Source organism: Haemaphysalis longicornis, unplaced genomic scaffold (assembly GCF_048455015.1).
Source record: "Haemaphysalis longicornis isolate Haplotype H1 unplaced genomic scaffold, Haemaphysalis longicornis Haplotype H1 scaffold_8, whole genome shotgun sequence".
NCBI lineage: Eukaryota > Metazoa > Arthropoda > Arachnida > Ixodida > Ixodidae > Haemaphysalis > Haemaphysalis longicornis.
The window spans coordinates 121,381,675-121,401,488 of NW_027526445.1; the positions used below are offsets into that span (position 1 = coordinate 121,381,675).

The 19,814-nt window shown below is 49.7% G+C and overlaps 1 protein-coding gene across 1 annotated transcript in view; it reads left to right on the top strand.

Moving 5' to 3' along the window:
- The window catches only part of LOC144149026 (uncharacterized), an 86,400-nt gene that overhangs the window by 37,341 nt on the left and 29,245 nt on the right, over positions 1–19,814 (top strand). The window contains exon 7 of the mRNA XM_077680570.1: positions 17,639–17,895. Within this exon, the coding sequence (XP_077536696.1) occupies positions 17,639–17,895 (257 nt within the window). The remainder of the gene's footprint in view (positions 1–17,638; positions 17,896–19,814) is intronic.

The following is a 19,814-nucleotide window of genomic DNA, read 5'->3' on the forward strand; positions in this document are numbered from 1 at the left end:
TGTGAAGACACACTGGAAAATCGGCCGGTCAAAATTAAGAGATTTCTACCACGTCTTACAGCTGTGAAGAAGCGTAGATGCTTCCACTCAAACCGCATTAGAGCAACTGTGTCTAGCAGTTTTGCATCTGGGGTCGTTCGCATAGTGGAAGGCGCGCTTCACGCACTTACTAGTGATCAAGGTGATCTTTCTCACACTCCGCTGCCTCTAGATATACAATTAAGGGATCGGACGGGCATCTCATTCACCATCCTCGTCGCCGGCACTCCCTTTCAGAAATCACGTGCGTCGGTCACCACCCCCGTGTCCCCCGCTGAGGGAAGCACTCAGGGCTGACGACAATTCGTAAACCGAACCAGGCGTCCAGATCGGGTTATGTAGGGCGCAGGCTGAAGGGCGAAAGTTGTTGTGGACAGATTACTGAGTCACGCAGGGGTTTGGCGTGTATTGGGAGAGGGAGCATGACGGCTTCAGTCAGTCGATGGAGACGCGGACGTCGTTCTCATTGATTTGCCGGGTGAAGGTTTTGTCGTCGCGACGAATGACTTGGTATGGCCCGGGGGACGTGGTTATAAAGGCACAGGTACAATTTCGTCGCAGAGAAAGGCATGTGTGCATGCTGCCGAGTACTTAAAACGGAAGGAGTAGGCATGATGGGCTGCCGGCGATGGGCGCAGTGCACCGAAGCCGACGACAAGGTCGATCGGGTCCGAGCTGGTGATGTCAGATGTTGGGCTGGAAAGAAATGTCCAGGGTAGCCGAAGCGGTACGCCGTAGGCGAGCTCTGCATACATGGCCGGAATTTAAGTTTGGAGGTGGTGCACAGACCGAGAGCACGGCCGGGAGGGCCTCGTACCAGGTTTAGCTAGGGGGCAACGTCATGGCTGCTTTGAGCGGTCGGTAGAAGCACTCGATCATTCCTTTGCGCTCTTTTGGAACAGTGATTCCGTGCCTGGCATGGGATCTGCAGAATTCCATTTAGAGACGCGAAATTCCCAACGTATGGACGTTTGCAACCAACCCATCGTGTCGTGAAGTTACCGTGCGAGCAAACATACTAACTGCTTGGCCGTAAGTGAATATTCAACTAATTCACGGCCAAATTTCCTCATCGGCGAGCTAGGCCTACTTCCATTGGGGTAGGCGTAGCGAACAGTGCGCACAGTGCCGAGTGCCATAGCGTGCTCCCCCCTTCCGCCAAGCCACCTGCACGAAAACCCAAGCGATGCCGAGAACATCACGGCCTACCAGACATCCGATGAAAGGGATTACATACCGGAATGCTCATCTGCGGGTGATGCAAGCTTGAAATGGATCGACGTCATGAGTCGAGCCCAGCGACACCGCATGAAGAAAACCACTCAGCAGCGAAACGTAACCCCGACTGAGCCGGCACTGAAGCCTACCGCTCAACCCACCGGCAAGCCAAAGCCATATCCCCTCCCTTCAAACGACTGCAAGCTCGTTATGAGACCCCAGGGAGGTCTTAATCCCGCCAAAGTTAGTCGAACGGAGCTCTCGGAAGTCCCACTCCGGGCAACGAAGCTCACGTGGCGCAAGGCAGAGTTCCTTCTTAGCATCGACGGTGTCCAAAATATGAGCACATCCCACCGCTACGCAGCAAAAGCGCTCCACGACCTCAAACAAGTTACGTTTGGAGGGACCATCTACCCAGTCCAACTTTACGGTCTCGTCCCAGACGATTCAGTCAAGGGGGTCATCCACGCATCCCCCTGCACTACTCAAGCCAAGAAATTCTCTAGAACATCTTCGTTCCCGGATTTGAGTTCATCGCCTGTAGAAGGCTCAGAAATTCAACTACAGTAATCGTAATAAACCTTGGGAAAAAGGTGCCGTTTTACGTATACCACCTCGTAGCTGAACACCATTGCTACTTGTCTAGGAAGATGGTTCCTGATGTACCATCTGCTATTTAATGGGCCATCGATCCACGGCCTGTCCATGCCACAACTTGCGGGCGTGCCCCACCTGTGAAACCTGGCCAGGTGCGCAAGTCCTGCTGTTTCCTGTGCAAGGGGGAGCATCTCACGCTATCAATGGTCTGCCAGCAGCGATTCGGATGACCGTGCGTCAAGCGACAAAAGGAGCCGGAGCGAAGGCCCCAGGCTCCGGGGGACCAACAGCAGCCTGCAACAACACATGGTCGCCGTCGACGGAGAATCGGGAACACCACTGTCCGCCGGGGCTCCTCCTCCTGATTGCGAAGGAACTCTCGATCGAGTTCCCGGTCCCAGTCAAGATACAGCAGCCGTTCTTCAAGGGGTGGCAGCACCAGTAGGCAGGTGAGCTGGGCTAACATCTCTTCTCTCACTGCTTGCACCGTTCTCCCTGTAAGATAACCCAGCGCATACCTATTAAGGATGCAGTGATGGCGTAGAGGTAGAACACCCGCCTCGCGTGTAGAAGGACCGTGGTTCGAATCCCGGTGCCGGACATATCCCACCGGAATAAAAAAAAATCCGCGTATTGATGGAATTGCACAAAGGGGCTTGGGGTGCGACCTGACCCCGGCGACCATTTCCGGTAATGCACTCCCTCACCAGAGCAGGATTGGCCACCCTGGTGTAGTAACGGCCACAACCTCCCATGAATACGCCAATTAACCCTCCGCCCTTAGTCCCCAGCGGCCGCGAAGCAAGTGACCACGGTGGCGGTCAGACCTGTGACGCAGCAGAGGGTGCTAAGAATCCCTGCATCCGGACAGGCCGCCAATGGAATCTGAACCTGGCAACGTTTAACGCGCTAACCTTATCTAGCGAAGCAAGTCTCGAGGTGTTGTTCGAGGAATTAGAGGGCATTAAATGGGATGTAATAGCGCTTAGCGAGGTTAGGAGGGCAGGCGAAACCTTTACGGTGCTGAACAATGGACTCGTATGTAACCGTGGTCTAGAGGACAGAAGAGAACTGGGAGTGGGATTTCTAGTCAATAAAAGCATAGCTGGCAACATAGACGAATACTATAGCATTAACGAAAGGGCAGCATGTCTTATAATTAGGCTCAATAAGAGGTACAAGCTCAAGGTGGTGCAGGGCTACGCGCCCACATCCAGCCACGACGACCAAGCAGTGGAGCACCTCTATGAAGATGTTGAATCGGCAATGGCTAAAGTAAAAACACAGTATACCGTAGTTATGGGGGCTTCAATGCTAAAATAGGCAAGAATCAGACTGGAGACAAGGCAGTTGGGAACTATGGTCTGGGCTGTAGAAATAGCAGGGGGGACCTACTAGTTGAGTTTGCAGAACGGAATAACCTCCGCATAATGAATACATTCTTCTGTAAACGGGAGAGTCGCAAGTGGACCTGGAGGAGCCCGAATGGGGAGCACAAAAATGAAATAGACTTCATATTATGCGATAACCCTGGTGTCGTGCAGGATGTAGAAGTGCTCGGAGGGGCAAGGTGCAGTGACCAACGTATGGTAAGATCTCGAATTAGGCTAGATTTGAGGAGGGACCGCAACAAGCTAGTACGAAAGAAACCCATAAATGAGCTAACAGTAAGACGTAAAGTAGAAGAATTCAGGATCGCGCTGCAGAGCCGATATTCCGCTCTTAACGAGGAAGCCGAGCTTACGACACAGGAAGCCAGCGACAACCTTACACGCATTATCACGGAATGTGCAGTAGAAGTCGGGGGCACTATGGCTAGACAGGATACTGGTAAACTTTTACAGGAGACGAAAGATCTAATCAGGAAACGGCAAACCATGAGAATCTCCACCGCAGCTGACAGAATAGAACTAGCCGAGCTCTCGAAGTTAATCAATAAGCGCAAGACAGCTGACATACGGAAGTATAATATGGATAGGATCGAATACGCTGTAAAAACGGAGGTAGCCTGAAAGCAGTGAAGAGACGTCTTGGCGTGGGGAAAAATCAGATGTATGCACTTAAGGATAAGCAAGGCAATGTCATCACGAATAGGGACAAAATAGTCACAGTGACCGAGGAGTTCTATAGGGATCTGGGACATACAGGATAATTCCGAACGAGACAGTAGTTCAGAGGAGATAGACATCCTACCAGTAACGACCGAAGAAGTAAGGAAGGCTTTGAAAGAAATGAAAGGGGGCAAAGCACCTGGTGAGGATCAGATAACAGCAGACCTCTTGAAGGATGGGGGAGAAATTGTACTTGAAAAACTGGCAAACCTGTATACGCAATGCCTAATGACCGCAATGGTACCGGAATCTTGGAAGAACGCGAAATTTGTCCTAATCCATAAGAAAGGCGACATGAAGGACTTGAAAAATTACAGGCCGATCAGCTTGCTGTCAGTCGTCTACAAGGTATTTACCAAGGTAATCGCTAACCGAATCTCTGCAACCTTAGATTTCAGTCAACCTAAAGAACAAGCAGGGTTACGTAAAGGTTATTCAACAATGGACCATATTCACACGATCAATCAGGTGATAGAGAAGTGCACTGAGTATACTGAACCCCTATATATAGCCTTCATAGATTATGAGAAAGCATTTGACTCGGTCGAAACCCTAGCAGTCATTCAGGCATTACGGAACCAGGGGGTAGATGAGCATTATGTAAGAATACTATAGGATATCTACAATGGTTCTACAGCTACCATCATCCTCCATAGGGAGAGCAGTAAAATACCTATAAGGAAGGGTGTCAGACAAGGAGACGCAATCTCTCCAATGTTATTCACAGCATGCTTACAAGAGGTATTCAGAACGTTGGATTGGGAACAGGTGGGAGTAAGGGTTAATGGAGAATACCTCAGTAACCTCAGATTTGCTGATGACGTTGCCTTGCTAAGTAACTCGGGGGACGAATTGCAAAGCATGCTTTGCGCACTGGGCGAACAGAGTAGAACCGTGGGCCTGAAAATTAATATATAGAAAATTAAAGTAATGATCAATAACCTCGGTACAGCACAGCAGTTTGAGATAGGTGGCGAGGCAGTGGAAGTGGTAAACGAATATATCCACTTAGGCCAAGTTGTGACCCCAGATCCCAACCATGAGGCAGAGATAATTAGAAGGATCAGAATGGGGTGGGGTGCATATGGCAGACATTCTCAGATAATGAATAGCAGCCTACCATTGTCGCTGAAGAAGAAAGTGTATGACAACTGCATCTTACCGGTACTCACCTACGGGGCAGAAACTTGGAGGCTCACTAAGAGGGTTCAACTTGAATTGAGAACGACTCAGCGGGCAATGGAGCGGGAAATGATAGGTGTAACACTAAGGGACAAGAAGAGAGCGGAGTGGGTCAGGGAGCAAACTGGTGTTAAAGACATATTAGTTGAAATTAAGAAGAAATGGACATGGGCAGGGCATGTAATGCGAAGGCAAGACAACCGCTGGTCATTAAGGGTAACAGAGTGGATCCCTAGAGAAGGCAAGCGTTGCAGGGGGCGGCAGAAAGTTAGATGGGAGATGAGATCAAGAAGTTTGCGGGGATAAATGGGTCACAGTTGGCACAGGACCGAGGTAATTGGAGAATAATGGGAGAGGCCTTTGTCCTGTAGTGGGCGTAGACAGGCTGGTGATGATGATGATTATACCTATTAAGCAGGCGTTATGCCAAAATTGTGAGCGCTTCGAGAGAGACGTTGATCAGATGTGTGTCGAGCTAGCCGAGCTTCGCAGGAAATGTGAAAAATTCAATCCCATGAAACGCGAACGGCCGGAGAAGCGTCTGGAATAAAGTAACTCTGCTATGGACACTTCGCCCAAAGCCCTAACGATCAATTCCCCTCCTCTTGTTCAGGAGGCCAGTGCTTGGCCAAGCACGGCGACAATGCCAGAAATACAAGGGAAGGCATAGCCAGCTCTTGTTGAGACGAATGGAAATCCCAGCTCAACCCGACAGATCAAGGAGCCTGACCCAACTACGTAGCATCTGTTACAACTCTGCAGAACCAAAGTAGTGCACAACTCGCATAAGAATGTCCGCAGATCGCTCAACTAAAAGAACTCCCCACACAACAAGGAGCGCCGATTGACGTACAATCAGACCGTATAGACCAACAAACGGCTCAAATAGAACAACTTCAGGCCCGATGTAAGACGAAGAAGAAGAAGGCATCCGAAGCGGTTTCATATCGCTCTGCAGGAAAATCTCGCACCCCACGGAAATATCTCCCCTACGCCAAGAAAATCGCGTGTACATCGTCAGAACAGGTAACGGACACATGCCCGCTGCCAGTATCCCTGTCATCTGTCGATTTCCTTGGCGTCACGGAAGCCCATGATCATTGGGCAGTGGTTAGGGCTAGCTTACCCGGCGGGGATTCGGCGGGGCCGTCTCCGCCTCCGCTGGGAGCTCTTACGACGGTGACCCAACCAGCTACGGATGCTACGGCTGCACCCGGACAAAGCTGCGATGCTGTCGGCACGGCACCAACATCCGAAGCACACCAGTCGGTGAGTGACTCGGTTTCCGATCCGTCCGTGCCAATAAATCACAACCCACCCTTCGCGATGAAACCCAAACCGTATCGCAGGTTCAGGTGAACAAGCCGACTACGTCAGTTAACAAGACACAAGACCTGTCTTCAAACAGCCGCGTCGGCTATAAGCAGCCAAAACGAGATTCGGAAAAGACATTACCCCCTCATGGTTTCCAAGAGAAGCGTTCGTGCCTGACCATGGACCACCCAGTCGATTGTACACCTGGATCAGTCCAGTAAAAGGCCACGATTAAGGCTTTGACACCAAAAAGCCTTGTAACCATTCCAAACCGAATTCTACAAGCGACTTTGGTTCCTGCATCGGCACCAAATACTTTCGCGGCTTCGCTGCTCGGCCGAAGTCACACACCATTGCTGTGTGGTTCCCGACATTGGCTGCAGTGGGTCGCCTGCAAATTCTGAAGTGCATAACGATCATACCTCAAGACGTGGTCCCCGTGCAGGTGTACCTAGTTCAAGGGTCTGACTTGTAACGCTACGTTGTGTACGGTGTCGACTGCAACGAAGATCAGGCGGTGCTCCAGAGTGAGCTTTACTACCCTACGCACCGCATCATAGCAGCACGCTACATGGAAAAAAAGGGCTCCTGCCTCGTAACGCGGCAAGGACCTCCTACACCCCCAGCCTGCTTGTACTACTACGGTTGCATTTTGCGACCTCAACCCTCCAAGCCTGTGTTTTGTACTGCTACAAGTGCTTTCGACCTGGTCATATGCGCAAGTCCTGCTCTTCCTCATGCCAGGATGAAGAAATGCCTGAGAGCCAAGTGTCTTACCAGCGTGATCTCTGCAAAAGTAATGATCACCACATGACATCGCCTACGTGCCCGACCAAGCGAAAGGCAACCGAGACATTACGTCGTCGTCAAAACTACAAGCTCAAAGAAGTGAACGCAAACACATTTGCCGTACCAACAACCAGCCGGTTTTCGGCCCTCCAGTGGGACTAAGAATACTGGCCTGACCTCCCTAAATTTGCGTTCTGTACCTCAGAACCACTACTGTACAGCGACGCTGTGCGGCGAGGAGGTGGCCGCCGCCAAAAGAATTCCCAGCAGCCTACACCTATACCAGAGCCGGATGATGTCACCACGGCTGCTATTGACAATGAAATCGCTAACCTCTTATAAGAGGTCACTAAACTCCGGCGGCACCGAGAGTTACTTTTACTCCGCAAACGAACAGACCAATGCACAGACCTGTCCGCAACACCCCCATGTACGATGCGCCATCCGCCGCCATATTTCGGACCCCGAAAGTCGTCCGCGATTCCCGACAATTCGACCTCGTCAATCTTGCGTTTTATGGTTGACCAGCTATCCCACCTGACATAAGTTCTCCTGGAGCGCTTCGACTCCTAATCACCATGGCGACTCCACCTGTATCCGTCGTCTTACAGTGGAACTGCAGGGCCTGTCATCAAAGATTGGTGAGCTAAAGACTCGTATCCTCAACAACCAGCAACACGTCTGGGCTCTGCTTCTTTAAGAAATAAACGCTCTACCTGCTTTTTGGGGTTTCAGTGGCCATGTACCCCATCTATGGTCGATCACCGTGTGCACGCAGCGGCGCCTACAGGCAAGGCGGCCGTGTATGTTCCGGCATGTTACCCGGAAATTCAACTCTCCTTGGAACCGTGGTGCAACTCGTATCAGGAGGTAGTGGAAGTCGCAGTCCAAATTACAAGGGCAACAGTGATTGTCGCTTCTTGCTACGTGCGGCCAGCATGGGGCTTTCCCTCACACATCAATTTAGGCTGGCTATTGGCTATCCGGCAGCACTACCCATTGGGCCGGATTTTGGTGGGTGGGGACTTTAATGCGCCTCATTCCGAGTGGGGTTACCCCGTATCAAGTCCCCGTGGCAGGCGTGTGCGGGACGTGTTTGCGGGCACGTCCTTCGGGCTGCTCAACCAGCCTGGCGCACCAACCATCCTGACAATGGACATCCAAAAAGCCTATGACAACATCAGTCATGCTGCTGTACTGGACTCAATTGATATGCTCCACCTTCCCATGCGGGTGCGGCAGTTCGTCCATTCATTTCTTCAAGACAGGACATTTGCCATACACCTTCACGGAGAAGCTCTTGGGTCTTTGTACCTGTACGTGGTGTGTCCCAAGGATCGATATTGGCTCCGACCTTGTTTAATACGGAGTTCATTCCACTGGCATGGCGCCTTCACGATGTACCGGATGTTAAATTTCTCATTTACACCGATGACATCACCGTGTGGAGCGCTCACCATGATCTGGAAACTCAAGCGAGTTGCCTGCAATCAGTCTCAGATGGGACCGCAGCTTTTGCCTCTTCGGGGTGCCTTCAGCTTTCACCAAGCAAAACAACATACACATCTGTTGCAAACCACTGGGGCCGCCGAAGGCTTGCTGCTTGTCTTATCCGTCTTCAACTGGCTGGGCAACCACTGCATGAAAACCCAACAGTCAAAGTCCTAGGGTTGATACACCATTCAGGAACGGCGCCAGCTTGGCTAGCTCAGGCCAAGCTGCTCAAACGCTAGCAAGCACTAATACGCCGTATCGCTCCCAAATGATGGAGACAGCTCACACGTGGTGCGACAAATAGTGAGATCAGTATTACAACCGCGCTTGGGCTACTCTGCTCAGTTCAAGCATTTGACGGCAGCGCAGTAGGATCGACTGGAAGCAATTAACGGAGAGGCAATGAGAGCAATTACTGCGCTGCCACGCATCACCCCTATAGTTGCTCTCCAGGAACATGCCCAATTGAACACGTTGGATACCCGCCGCGGTGGCTCAGTGGCTAAGGTGTTGCGCTGCTGAGCACGAGGTCGCGGGTTCGATTCCCGGCCGCGGCGGCCGCTTTTCTGATGGAGGCGAAAAGCAAAAACGCCCGTGTGTACGAGATTTCGGCGCACGATAAAGATCCCCAGGTGGTCAAAATTAATCCGGAGCCCTCCACTACGGCGTGCCTCATCGCCTGCGTTGCGTCGGCGCGTTAAACCCTACAATCAATCAATCAATGAACACGTTGGATGAACGTGTTCATGAACGTCGCGAAGCTCGAGAACTGAAGGCTTCATTGTGTGATTCTGCGCAAGTAATAATAGCTTACGCCGTCTCGCATACCCTGCCAGCACTACCACAGTGAGTGCTTCCCCCGTGGTAGTTCGTGCAATTGAGCGGCAACAAGCCAACTGACCTTTGTCGCCCACAGTCGAACAATTCGGCGACTGCCCTTCAACAACGCATCACCGACATGGATAGCCACCATCCACTCGGCTCCACCATATTATATACAGATGCCAGTAATGATGACACTGTGATTGCCACTGCCATTCATTGCGCTAGCCACCCAGTCGTCAGTACGACATCCAGATTTAAAGTCCGGGAACCTGCAGCATCATTCTGTGCGGAACTTGTAGCCATTAGAGAGGTTCTCCTGGCTCTAACCGGACTCAGTTTGCGGCCAGGGGCTTGCATCGTAATTCGCACCGGTGCCCTTTAAGCAGCCCGCTTACTACAGTTAATGAGCCGTAGCCCTATGCTGGCTCAGTGTATTCACCACCTTGCGGCACGAATTGTTCACAAGATACTGATTGAATGCGTCCCGCATGACCTACTCATGGTCCACTGCAAGGCAGACGCTGCAGCCCGGCTAGCAGTCTCCATTCCATCTCCGACTTCCCGGTTAGAGCTGGATCTTGCGACTCTCCTGCTGACTCGAAAGGAACACCTCCGGCGCCGCACACGTGTTTTAATTCCACCGTGTGCTGCCACCCTCCCCCCGTGTCTCACCCGTGCTGAAGAGGTTGCGCTTAGGAGGATCCGGGTGAGGGTGGCCTTAACTCCCACCGTGACCCGCCAATGGCCTAACTTCAAAGGTTGTTTTGCAGACCCCGGTTGCACAGTTTGCCACCGCAGCGATGCAATAGCCGACATACACCACTTGCTGTGGTCTTGCCTCGCTTTGCGTCCTACGAGACTGCGACATCTTGCGGCGACGGGCCTCCGCGTACACGACGCATCCGCATACAACACATAGATAAATGGGCGCCATCATCGTTCCATCCTAGACTTTATAAGCGAAGCGAACATTCTCATATTCATCTAACAAACTGTCCTCATCATCAGCTGATACCCCTTATGTTTGCCCTGTGGCAAAATAAACGCTCAAAAAAATTTCAGGCCCGTGTAGAGAACATAGGAAGCAGCTCTCTCCGAAAGAGCTAATCATCATACTCCCGGTCGTCGACAGTTGAAATCCAAGACCCTACTTCTCTTAGCGATGGACCCACAATGTAATCAGCAGTTTGATACTGGAGTCCTGCAATGGAACTGTATTCCGTTCAAAAACAAGGCTTCGATGCTCCAGCAATACCTATCAACTTGGACCTTACCCCCGGATGTGCTGTCTTTCAAGAATACAATGTCCCAACTAAATTACCGGGACATGTATGACATATTGATCCGACAGGAAAATCTACAGCAACTTTATATTCGTAAATCCATAGCGTCCACGCAGCACCTTCTCCCACAAAAAGTGTCACCACACGCTCACTCAGCTTATCCCAAATTCCTCGCAGAAGAAGAACAGCCTGTTTATATTCAACATGTACTGCTGGCCAGCGAAAAAGCACTGGGAAATTGAAGACACCATCAAAACCGCGCTTCAAATTGCTGGTGGTTCCCCAGTTCTCATACTAGGTGACTTGAACGCTGCTCATCAGCTGTGGGGCTATTGCTACAGCAATAAGAGAAGTTTGCAGAAGTTTGGAGATAGATCAAGAAGACCTTACAGTTATCAACGACCTCAATACACCCACAAGGGCTAGAAACAGTGTGACGAGGGACACATGCCCTGACCTGTAAGTCACTCACATCATCCAGGAAGCCACCTGGATCAACACAACAGAATATTTAGGGCCAGAGCATTGCATTATCCAAATACAGGTTAAGGGTATGAACTACAATGGCCATTGTGGTTGGACACTTATCACTGATTGGGACAGATTCCGCTAAATCCGGAGGTAGCGCGATATTCTGCCGCCGTACCTCTGTTATAACCAGTGAGCCGATGAACTCATTCAAGACATGAAGACCGCCACAAAAACAATAACCACATCTTACGAAATCCCGTCCATCGACGCCAAATTGTTTCATATTCGAGAAGCACGACGCAGCCTTACGCGGAGGTGGGAAAAGCAGCGACAAAACAGAAAACTCAAGCTGGGTATAGCACAACTTAACAAGGAAGCGGCAGAATACGCAAATTCGCTATGGAAAGAAAGCTGGTTGTCAATGTGGGACGGTCATCGGGGAACAATAGCCACCCCGAAGACATCGCGGTTGCTCAAAAGCAACGGCGCTCAAAAGCAACGGCGAAAGCAGCCGGACCGCAACTAAAACTCTTCATTCCTACACGGGCACAATGGAAGACCTGATTCGAGATCTTACAACCAAATACCTGAAGGACCGGAAAGGATCCCCATCTTCACCATACACTGGTATCCCCAATTCCTTGCTCGACTGGGACATATACCTACACGACGATCCAGCAGCCATCGCCGAAAGCAAGTGAGCCAGCACACCTGGGCAAGATAAAATCACGTGCAAAATCCTGGCAAACCTCGACGACAGAGCCATGCAAAGCCTCACAGATTATTTATCTCCTATTGGCGCTCTGGCAAACTCCCTGTCGCATGGAAAACCACGGAAGTCCAGATGATGCCTAAACAGGACAAATCTCCTCACATCAACAACCTGAGGCCGATATATCTCACTTCGTGTGTGGGCAAAATTTTAGAGCGCGTCATACTCGTGAGGCTTCAACAGCCCAAGGACCACACAGACCAGATACCAAACACCATGTACGGATTCTGCAGGCACCTTGGAACAGAAGAACTGCTGATCCAGTTGAAGAAAAACATCCTAGCTCCAGCCTCCCACCACTCCCTAAGAGCCATGCTCGCCTTGGATCTCAAGGGGTCATTCGACAACGTGGATCATAGTGCCGTCCTACGACGCCTAGCCGGAATCTTGTACCATAATCTTGTAAGAACGCGAACATCATCCTAATCCATAAGAAAGGTCTCATGAAAGACTTGAAAAACAGGCTAATCAGCTTACTGTCAATCGTCTACAAGTTACTTACCTAGGTAATCGCTAACAGAATTTCTGCAACCTTAAATTTCAGTCAACCTAAAGAACAAACAGGGTTCCGTAAAGGCTATTCAACAATAGACCATATTCACAAGATACATCAGGTGATAGAGAATTGCGATGAGTATACTGAACCCCTATATATAGCCTTCATAGATTATGAGAAAGCATTTGACTCGGTCGAAAGCACAGCAGTCATTCAGTCATTACGTAACCGGGGGGTAGATGAGCATTATGTAAGAATACTAGAGGATATCTACAATGGGCCCACAGCTACCATCGTCCTCCATACAGAGAGCAGTAAAATACCTATAAGAAAGGGCGTCAGACAAAGATACACAATCTGTCTGATGTTATTGACAGCATCTTTACAATAAGTATTCAGAACGTTGGATTGGGAACAGGTGGGAGTAAGGGTTAAAAGGAGAATACCTCAGTAACCTCAGATTTGCTGATGACGTTGCCTTGCTAAGTAACTCGGGGGACGAATTGCAAAGCATGCTTACCGCACTGGACAAACAGCGTAGAACCGTGGGCCTGAAAATTAATATGCAGAAAACCAAAGTAATGATCAATAACCTCAGGACAGCACAGCGGTTTGAGATAGGCGGCGAGGCAGTGAAAGTGGTAAGCGAATATATCTACTTAGGCCAAGTTGTGACCCCAGATCCCAACCACGAGGCAGAGATAATTAGAAGGATAAGAATGGGGTCGAGTGCATACGGCAGACATTCGCAGATAATGAATGGCAGCCTACCATTGTCCCTGAAGAAGAAAGTGTATGACCGCTGCATCTTACCGGTACTCACCTACGGGCAGAAACTTGGAGGCTCACTAAGAGGGTTCAACTTAAATTGAGAATGACTCAGCGGGCAATGGAGCGGAAGGTGATACCTGTAACATTAAGGGACAAGAAGAGAGTGGAGTGGGTCAGGGAACAAACGCGTGTTAAGGGCATATTAGTAGAAATTAAGAAGAAATGAACGTGGGCAGGGAATGTAATGCGGAGGTAAGATAACCGTTGGTCATTAAGGGTAACAGAGTGGATCCCTAGAGGAGGCAAGCGTTGCGGGGGGCGGCAGAAAATTAGATGGGCAGATGAGATCAAGACGTTTGCGGGGATAAATTGGTCGCAGTTAGCACAGGGCCGGGGTAATTGGAGAATAATGGCAGAGGCTTTGCCCTGCAATGGGCGTAGACAGGCTGATGATGATGATGATGATTACAACAACGCCTAGCCGGAACGTGATGTGGACAACGAACATACGACCACATCGAGTACTTCCTCTTGAACCATGTGGCAGTGCTCAGAGTTTGAAACGTCTCCTCAGCCCCTATCTACCTCTGAGAGAGGGACCCCTCAGGGTGACCCTCAGGGGTCACCCTGAGGGTCAGTTTCATCGTTTCGATGATTTCTCGCCAAGCCTATCACTGTTTTTATGGAAAATGAAAAGGACGTCGACGATTGTGTTAGCACTGCGTCGGTTGCGCAAACCGATAAATAGAAACTATTTCTGCGTACTGCTGCACCTGGACCACGTGGCTAGGAGTGTATAAATGTACAAGGCGAGTCGTAAGAAAATTCAGTTAGTAGTAACTGCGCTTGGGATTCCTGTTTCGTTTTTGTATGTGTTCTTAGTTAAATTTAGGCTGACCACTATTTATTCAACTATGACTCAACTATCTCAGATTCTGCCTATTCTTAGTTCTGTGCGGTAGTAGGCTGAGCATAGTTTTTCATTGCTATGATGCGGTGAGGCAAGGGTCTTGTTCCTTCTGAATAGAGTTTATGGCTGAGGAAGGTAACGACGGGGGCGCTGAGCGGGCTCTTCTGGAAGTCGCTCTGTAAGCCGTGGTCGTCGAGACGCTGGAAAAGTTGGCGCAGGTGCTCGCGGTTATCCTCTTTCTTTCGAGAGAAGACTAGAATGTCGTCTAGATAGGCGAAGCAGAAAGCTAGGCCACGAACAACGTCGTCGATGAAGCGTCGGAATGTTTGTCCGGAGTTTCAGAGGCAAAAAATAATGAAAGAGAACTGGAACAAGCTGAAGGGCGCGATGATTACGATCTTCAAAAAATTTGGGGACGTTTGCACTCAAGACTTGAATGGCGAAGCTGCAGGTGAGCATCGACGGACACATAATTAAGTTTCAGTATTTATTTTCCATAGTGGTAGTCGTTGTCGTATGCGTAGAGGTCATAAGCCTGTAGGCGCTAGCAATGCTGCGAACAGACGACGACGAGCCGAATATGCCGATACTGAGTGCATCCGCATGACCCCGCGGGTAGTAGCGGCTCTTCGACGACGAACCGAGAGGCGTACGATACCTCTTGGAGTTCTCGTTCGGAGCACGTGCGGCGACGAGCTCCCAAGCGAAGGGCTTGTCTACGGCCCTGAGCGCATGCTCACGACGACACAACGACCGTACTGCGTAGGCTCGGAATTTAATTAGTTTTTATCACTGAGGGGCAATCGCCACGAAACACGTGCTCATGTGCTCTCGGTTAGCGCTCCTCTCGGGGAGGTTTCTGCAATACCGAACTTACGGTCAATGACAGCAGCTCCGCTGTTAAAACGTCGTCCGGCTTGAGAGAAATTTCGGCGCATGCCTTTACCAGATCGACAACTGAGAAGAACATGGTGCCATGTAAGCGGTAGGCAAACATTTGTATGTGACCGACGGGGTACCTGTCGGGGATGGTTTGGGCATTGAGGTCACGGTAGTTCCCACAAAGTTGAAAAGCGTTGGTCTTCTTTGGCAGCAGATAAAACGGTAAGGCGCATGTTCCCCCTTAGTGGCGGGTGGTGCATCTGCGCGGAGCATAGCTTAAAACTCTGCTCGGCGAATTCGCACGTGGTCCGCAGCTAGGCGAGGTGCGCTGCAGGAAACCATAGGGCCAAACATGGTACAAATGTACTGTACGGTTGTTTGGCGCACCTCCACAGAACGCCCGCTAGGCCGTGTCAGGTTCGAAATTAATGAAAAGGCATGGTACCGCGATTAATTTTCAGAAGCAAAGCTTGTTAAATTTTCAAACAAAGCAAAAGCTTGTTACTGTTCTGTGGGTGGTCGCACGCTGGCCTGGGAAGGACAGACCTGTTGTGGCGCCGATAGGTCGGTCTTGTCAACAGTTCAGTAGGGTATTGTAGTACGCCCAGGAGTCGGACCCGATGATTGTCTCTGCTACGCTGGCGATGACAAAATTCCATGGAAATTCGCGCCGTCGGTTCCTGGCATGGATGTTAAGGTGGAGGAAGCAATTCTCGAGTGATTCGCCTCACTGAGCTCGAAGTACATGCAAGGACATTGGTCCCGCATGAAGGCTCATGGATAGCTGCAGATGACGGAACCGCAGTCGATGAGGAACCACCGCTTCGTCAATGGGTTGGTGACAAAAATGCCACGGCCTCCAGGCTGGCAGCTTGTGGCCGTCCCTACGAGCTGCCGTTGGTGTTTTTATGGCGTTTGTCTGAACACGGTGCTATAGAATACTAGGCCCTGTTGTCAAAGCAAGGGTCATTGTAGTAGTGGCCGCTTTCATTGCGATGCAATAAGTCGGCATTGTGGATGGGGGCTTTGCGAGCGGTTACGAGGACGCAGTTGTGGGTGTTGATCTAGGTGTATTTGAATATTGTTCATCTGATGGGTGATGTGGTCGATACGGCGCACGAGCTAGAGGGCTTGCTGAGGGGCGCCGAAAAATGGACGGTCAGTGGCCGCGAAGGCACAGAGACTTCGAGTAGGGCCGCGACCTCGGCAAGTTTGTCTAGGGGTGGAGTCGGCTAAACCTGGAGGATGGCTCATGCGTGTGATGGTAGGCGCTGAAGACACAGGGTTCGGAGGAAGAAGTTGTCGATCCGCATTTTGCCAGCGAGGGCATTCATATGACAAAGGAACACCGATGGCTTGAGGTCACCGAGTTCTTCGTACAGAATTAGTTGACCCACTTTCTGGTCTTCCAAAAGCGAAAGTTATCGGATAAGTACCTTGAACAGCAGGAAAATGTCGCTAGCCAAAGGACTTGGGAGTACGTCGCAGAACTCCGTTATGTAGCGGGGGTCCAGATTGGCGATGACGTAATTGTAGCACGCCAAGACCTGCGTGATGCATTGCATGCAAGGGGAAACTGAGCCTCGGTTTGTGTGAGCCAAACGCAAGTGAGTCTGCCAAAAAGGTGGAAGGTTGATAGCGATGCGACACACGTCGTCATCAATACGTCGTCGTCAAGGTCACGTCGACTCATTCCTACAGCTGCAAGATGCGACGCAGTGCCATCCTAATAGGATTATGGATGGATTCACAGCTCTCTCTGCACGCCACTATATATGGTGAAGCGTGTTTGTTATTTGATTTTGTTTCTTCAGCTAATGAAGGCGACAAACCAAAATAAAGTTTGTTACATGATGACAAAAGAAATTCTAAAACTATACAGTTGGTTTTTGTCGTATTGCTCGGGAACAAATTCACTTCTCTTCCGCTTCACTGCCGCTCTCAGTTACTGACAATGCACGAGCCGGCGTGCGTAAACCTGGTTTCCTTTTTTAAAACAGAACACTTCCGACAATTCATTGCCTCTCGGTTAGCTTCAACTACTTTTAGTGGAAGTTATACTCAGCCAACCACATTACATCATTGGTTGCATTTGAAATGCTCCTAAAGTGTTTACCTGCGTTGTAAGAACGGGTTTTTGCCTGTCTGTAATGTGCAAGACGTAGCCCTACTTTTAGAAAGATTTTACAACCATGTAGATGATCAATAAATATGCTCGTTGAAGAAATATCATTCATTTTTGCGCAACCAATTAAACTCACTTGCTCTCCGAAGTGTAAAAGTATACCCTCGCCACTTGAAAGATCGACCGAAGGGCTGGCAAGCATGATAGCCGCGCAAACCTTCATCAGCTCTCCCCTTGTTCCCACTATTTTGCCTAGACTATTAGACAAGTGCGCAAATAAACCATGTCTCACATAACAGTGATTATATTTTGCATTTATCAGCGGATATGCCACACAACGCTTGTTTTACTCGCCTCAGGAAGACAAAGATGGATGAAGTGTCGACGAAAAGGCAAGATGGAAACGAGGGGACGCCAAGTAACTTGGGCGAGAATGTGCAACAAGTCGCCGGCATCCACGACGCTGGTTTGATGAATAAGCAGATATTCCAGTCAAACTCGCCACGCGCGGACAAAGAGGAGATTGGAAATTTGCCACAGGATAGACAGCGTGAAGAAAAGGGGCCCGAAACTGGAGCTGAAAAACCACAGCCGGAAAAACTGTTGAACGACGAAGGCAAGCATCCTCAGCTTTGGTCGTGCGAGCACTTTTTGAATTTCTTTGGGAGTAAAGTACACGAAGAAAACATTTGGTAGTTAAGTCCAACAAAACCTGAAATCAGTTATGCTAATTAATAAGGGTAACATAAAAATTGGTTCCAACCCCCATTCTGAAGGTGGTTGGAAAGCAAAGCTGTAAACGACACCCACAACAGTTGCCCATGCAACGTCAGTTGAATTCACACACGTGGCTCTATTTATTTATTTTTTTATTTATTTCAATACCTTCAGGGCCCGTCGGGCTTTGCAGAAAGGACTGGTTGTTTAAATATGACAACAAAAACTATTAGATACATGAAAAATCGGACATACAATGGCAGCAATACATACAAAAATCAAAGAAAAAAACTAAAGCACGTTAGAGAAAGTGCTACAATATTATACAATATTATACAGTATTCCAAAATACAATCATTGAGGTCGATATAAATTCTCGACAGCGGTTTTAAAAGCGAGGGTATTAGGAAGGGTTGCAACTGAAGATGGCAGGTCATTCCATCCTGCTTTCGCTCTACAAAGAGCCAACTCTGGTTTCGCTCTACGTATAGATATGTAGAAACCAGATATTCTGGCAGCCATTACTTCGGGTGCGCGGGGGCGGAGTCCCGAACGCAGCAACTTCGGCCACGGCTGAGCTCGAGTGGCGGCCGCCGCCGCTGTAGCCCGGCCGTAGTTGGCAGATAGAAAACGGAGAGCAGCGTCTTTCGAAAGGCTAGGATGAGGGGCCATCTCTCTCACCGCGTCCCCCTCGCTCTTGTTTTATGTGTCGCCTCCAACAAGCGTCCTCCCTCTCCCAAGCCGCTGAATGAAAACAGGCGTCTGTCTCCCCCGTCTCACACGTGCGGGCGTAGTACAGAAAATGCATCGTGCATTTGCGGTGTTTATCTGGTCATTACTTGGGAAAGGTGCAATAGAGATAACCTTTTTCGACGCGTCAAGGAGGGCGTTCTTGGATTGGCGCACCTATTTGACCGCCAGTTGGTGAATTGGTTCCTCTTCCTTCGCGATAAAAGCGATCCTTTTTTTACGAAGAGTTTCCCAGGTGCAGCTGTCTCAACCGCTGCCGGAATTTGTCGTATCCAGTTTGCACATGCAGGGAAGGATTTCAGGATACTTTAAAGAAGTTGTCATCTCACTCAGGTTTCTGTCAACACGCTTTTCGGTGGACTATTTGAGTAGAGTGTCACGTATAAAATTATATACAGATGTTTGCGACAGTCTCTTCCCGGTACCGCGATATAAAGAACTGTACAAAGAAAGCCCAGGGCAAGACGTACTAAAAAGAGTCAAGCGTGTGGCTGTAAAACCGGGAGTGAAGTCCTTTATTTTCAAACTTCATTCGGGGACACTTACTGTGCAAACATGGTTAAAAGAAAAGGGATTAGATACACAGTGGTGTACCGACTCTAAACAACGAGATAACGTACACTACTTTTTTATACACTGTTGGATGGCGGTTCACTTTTGGGATGTATGCAGCGAACTTTGCACAAAGACTTCCCACTTAACCCGCATGTATACGGTATTTACCCACAGAAAATTATACGAAGGAGTCCCCTGCAATTTAATAATGCTCCTGGGCCTTCACAGCATAAGGCGAGCGCATATGGCGTGGTTCCATGGCGACGTGGATGCCCGACCGGCCCGGCAGTTTCTGCGGGAGAGTGTCACGCAGTTCACTGCGAGGCTGAGAGTCCAGCAGCCAGTACCAGATCGGTTGGATTTTCTAGAGCTGTTAATTACTCTAAAGTGATGATTAAATGACAAAGCCCAGCCGGAGTCACGGCTGGTAGGTTTATGTCGGTGCGTGTCATACCACACGCAGCGTGTGGTTATTTTTGTGGTGTGCATGTATGTTGAAGACTGTAATAAAGA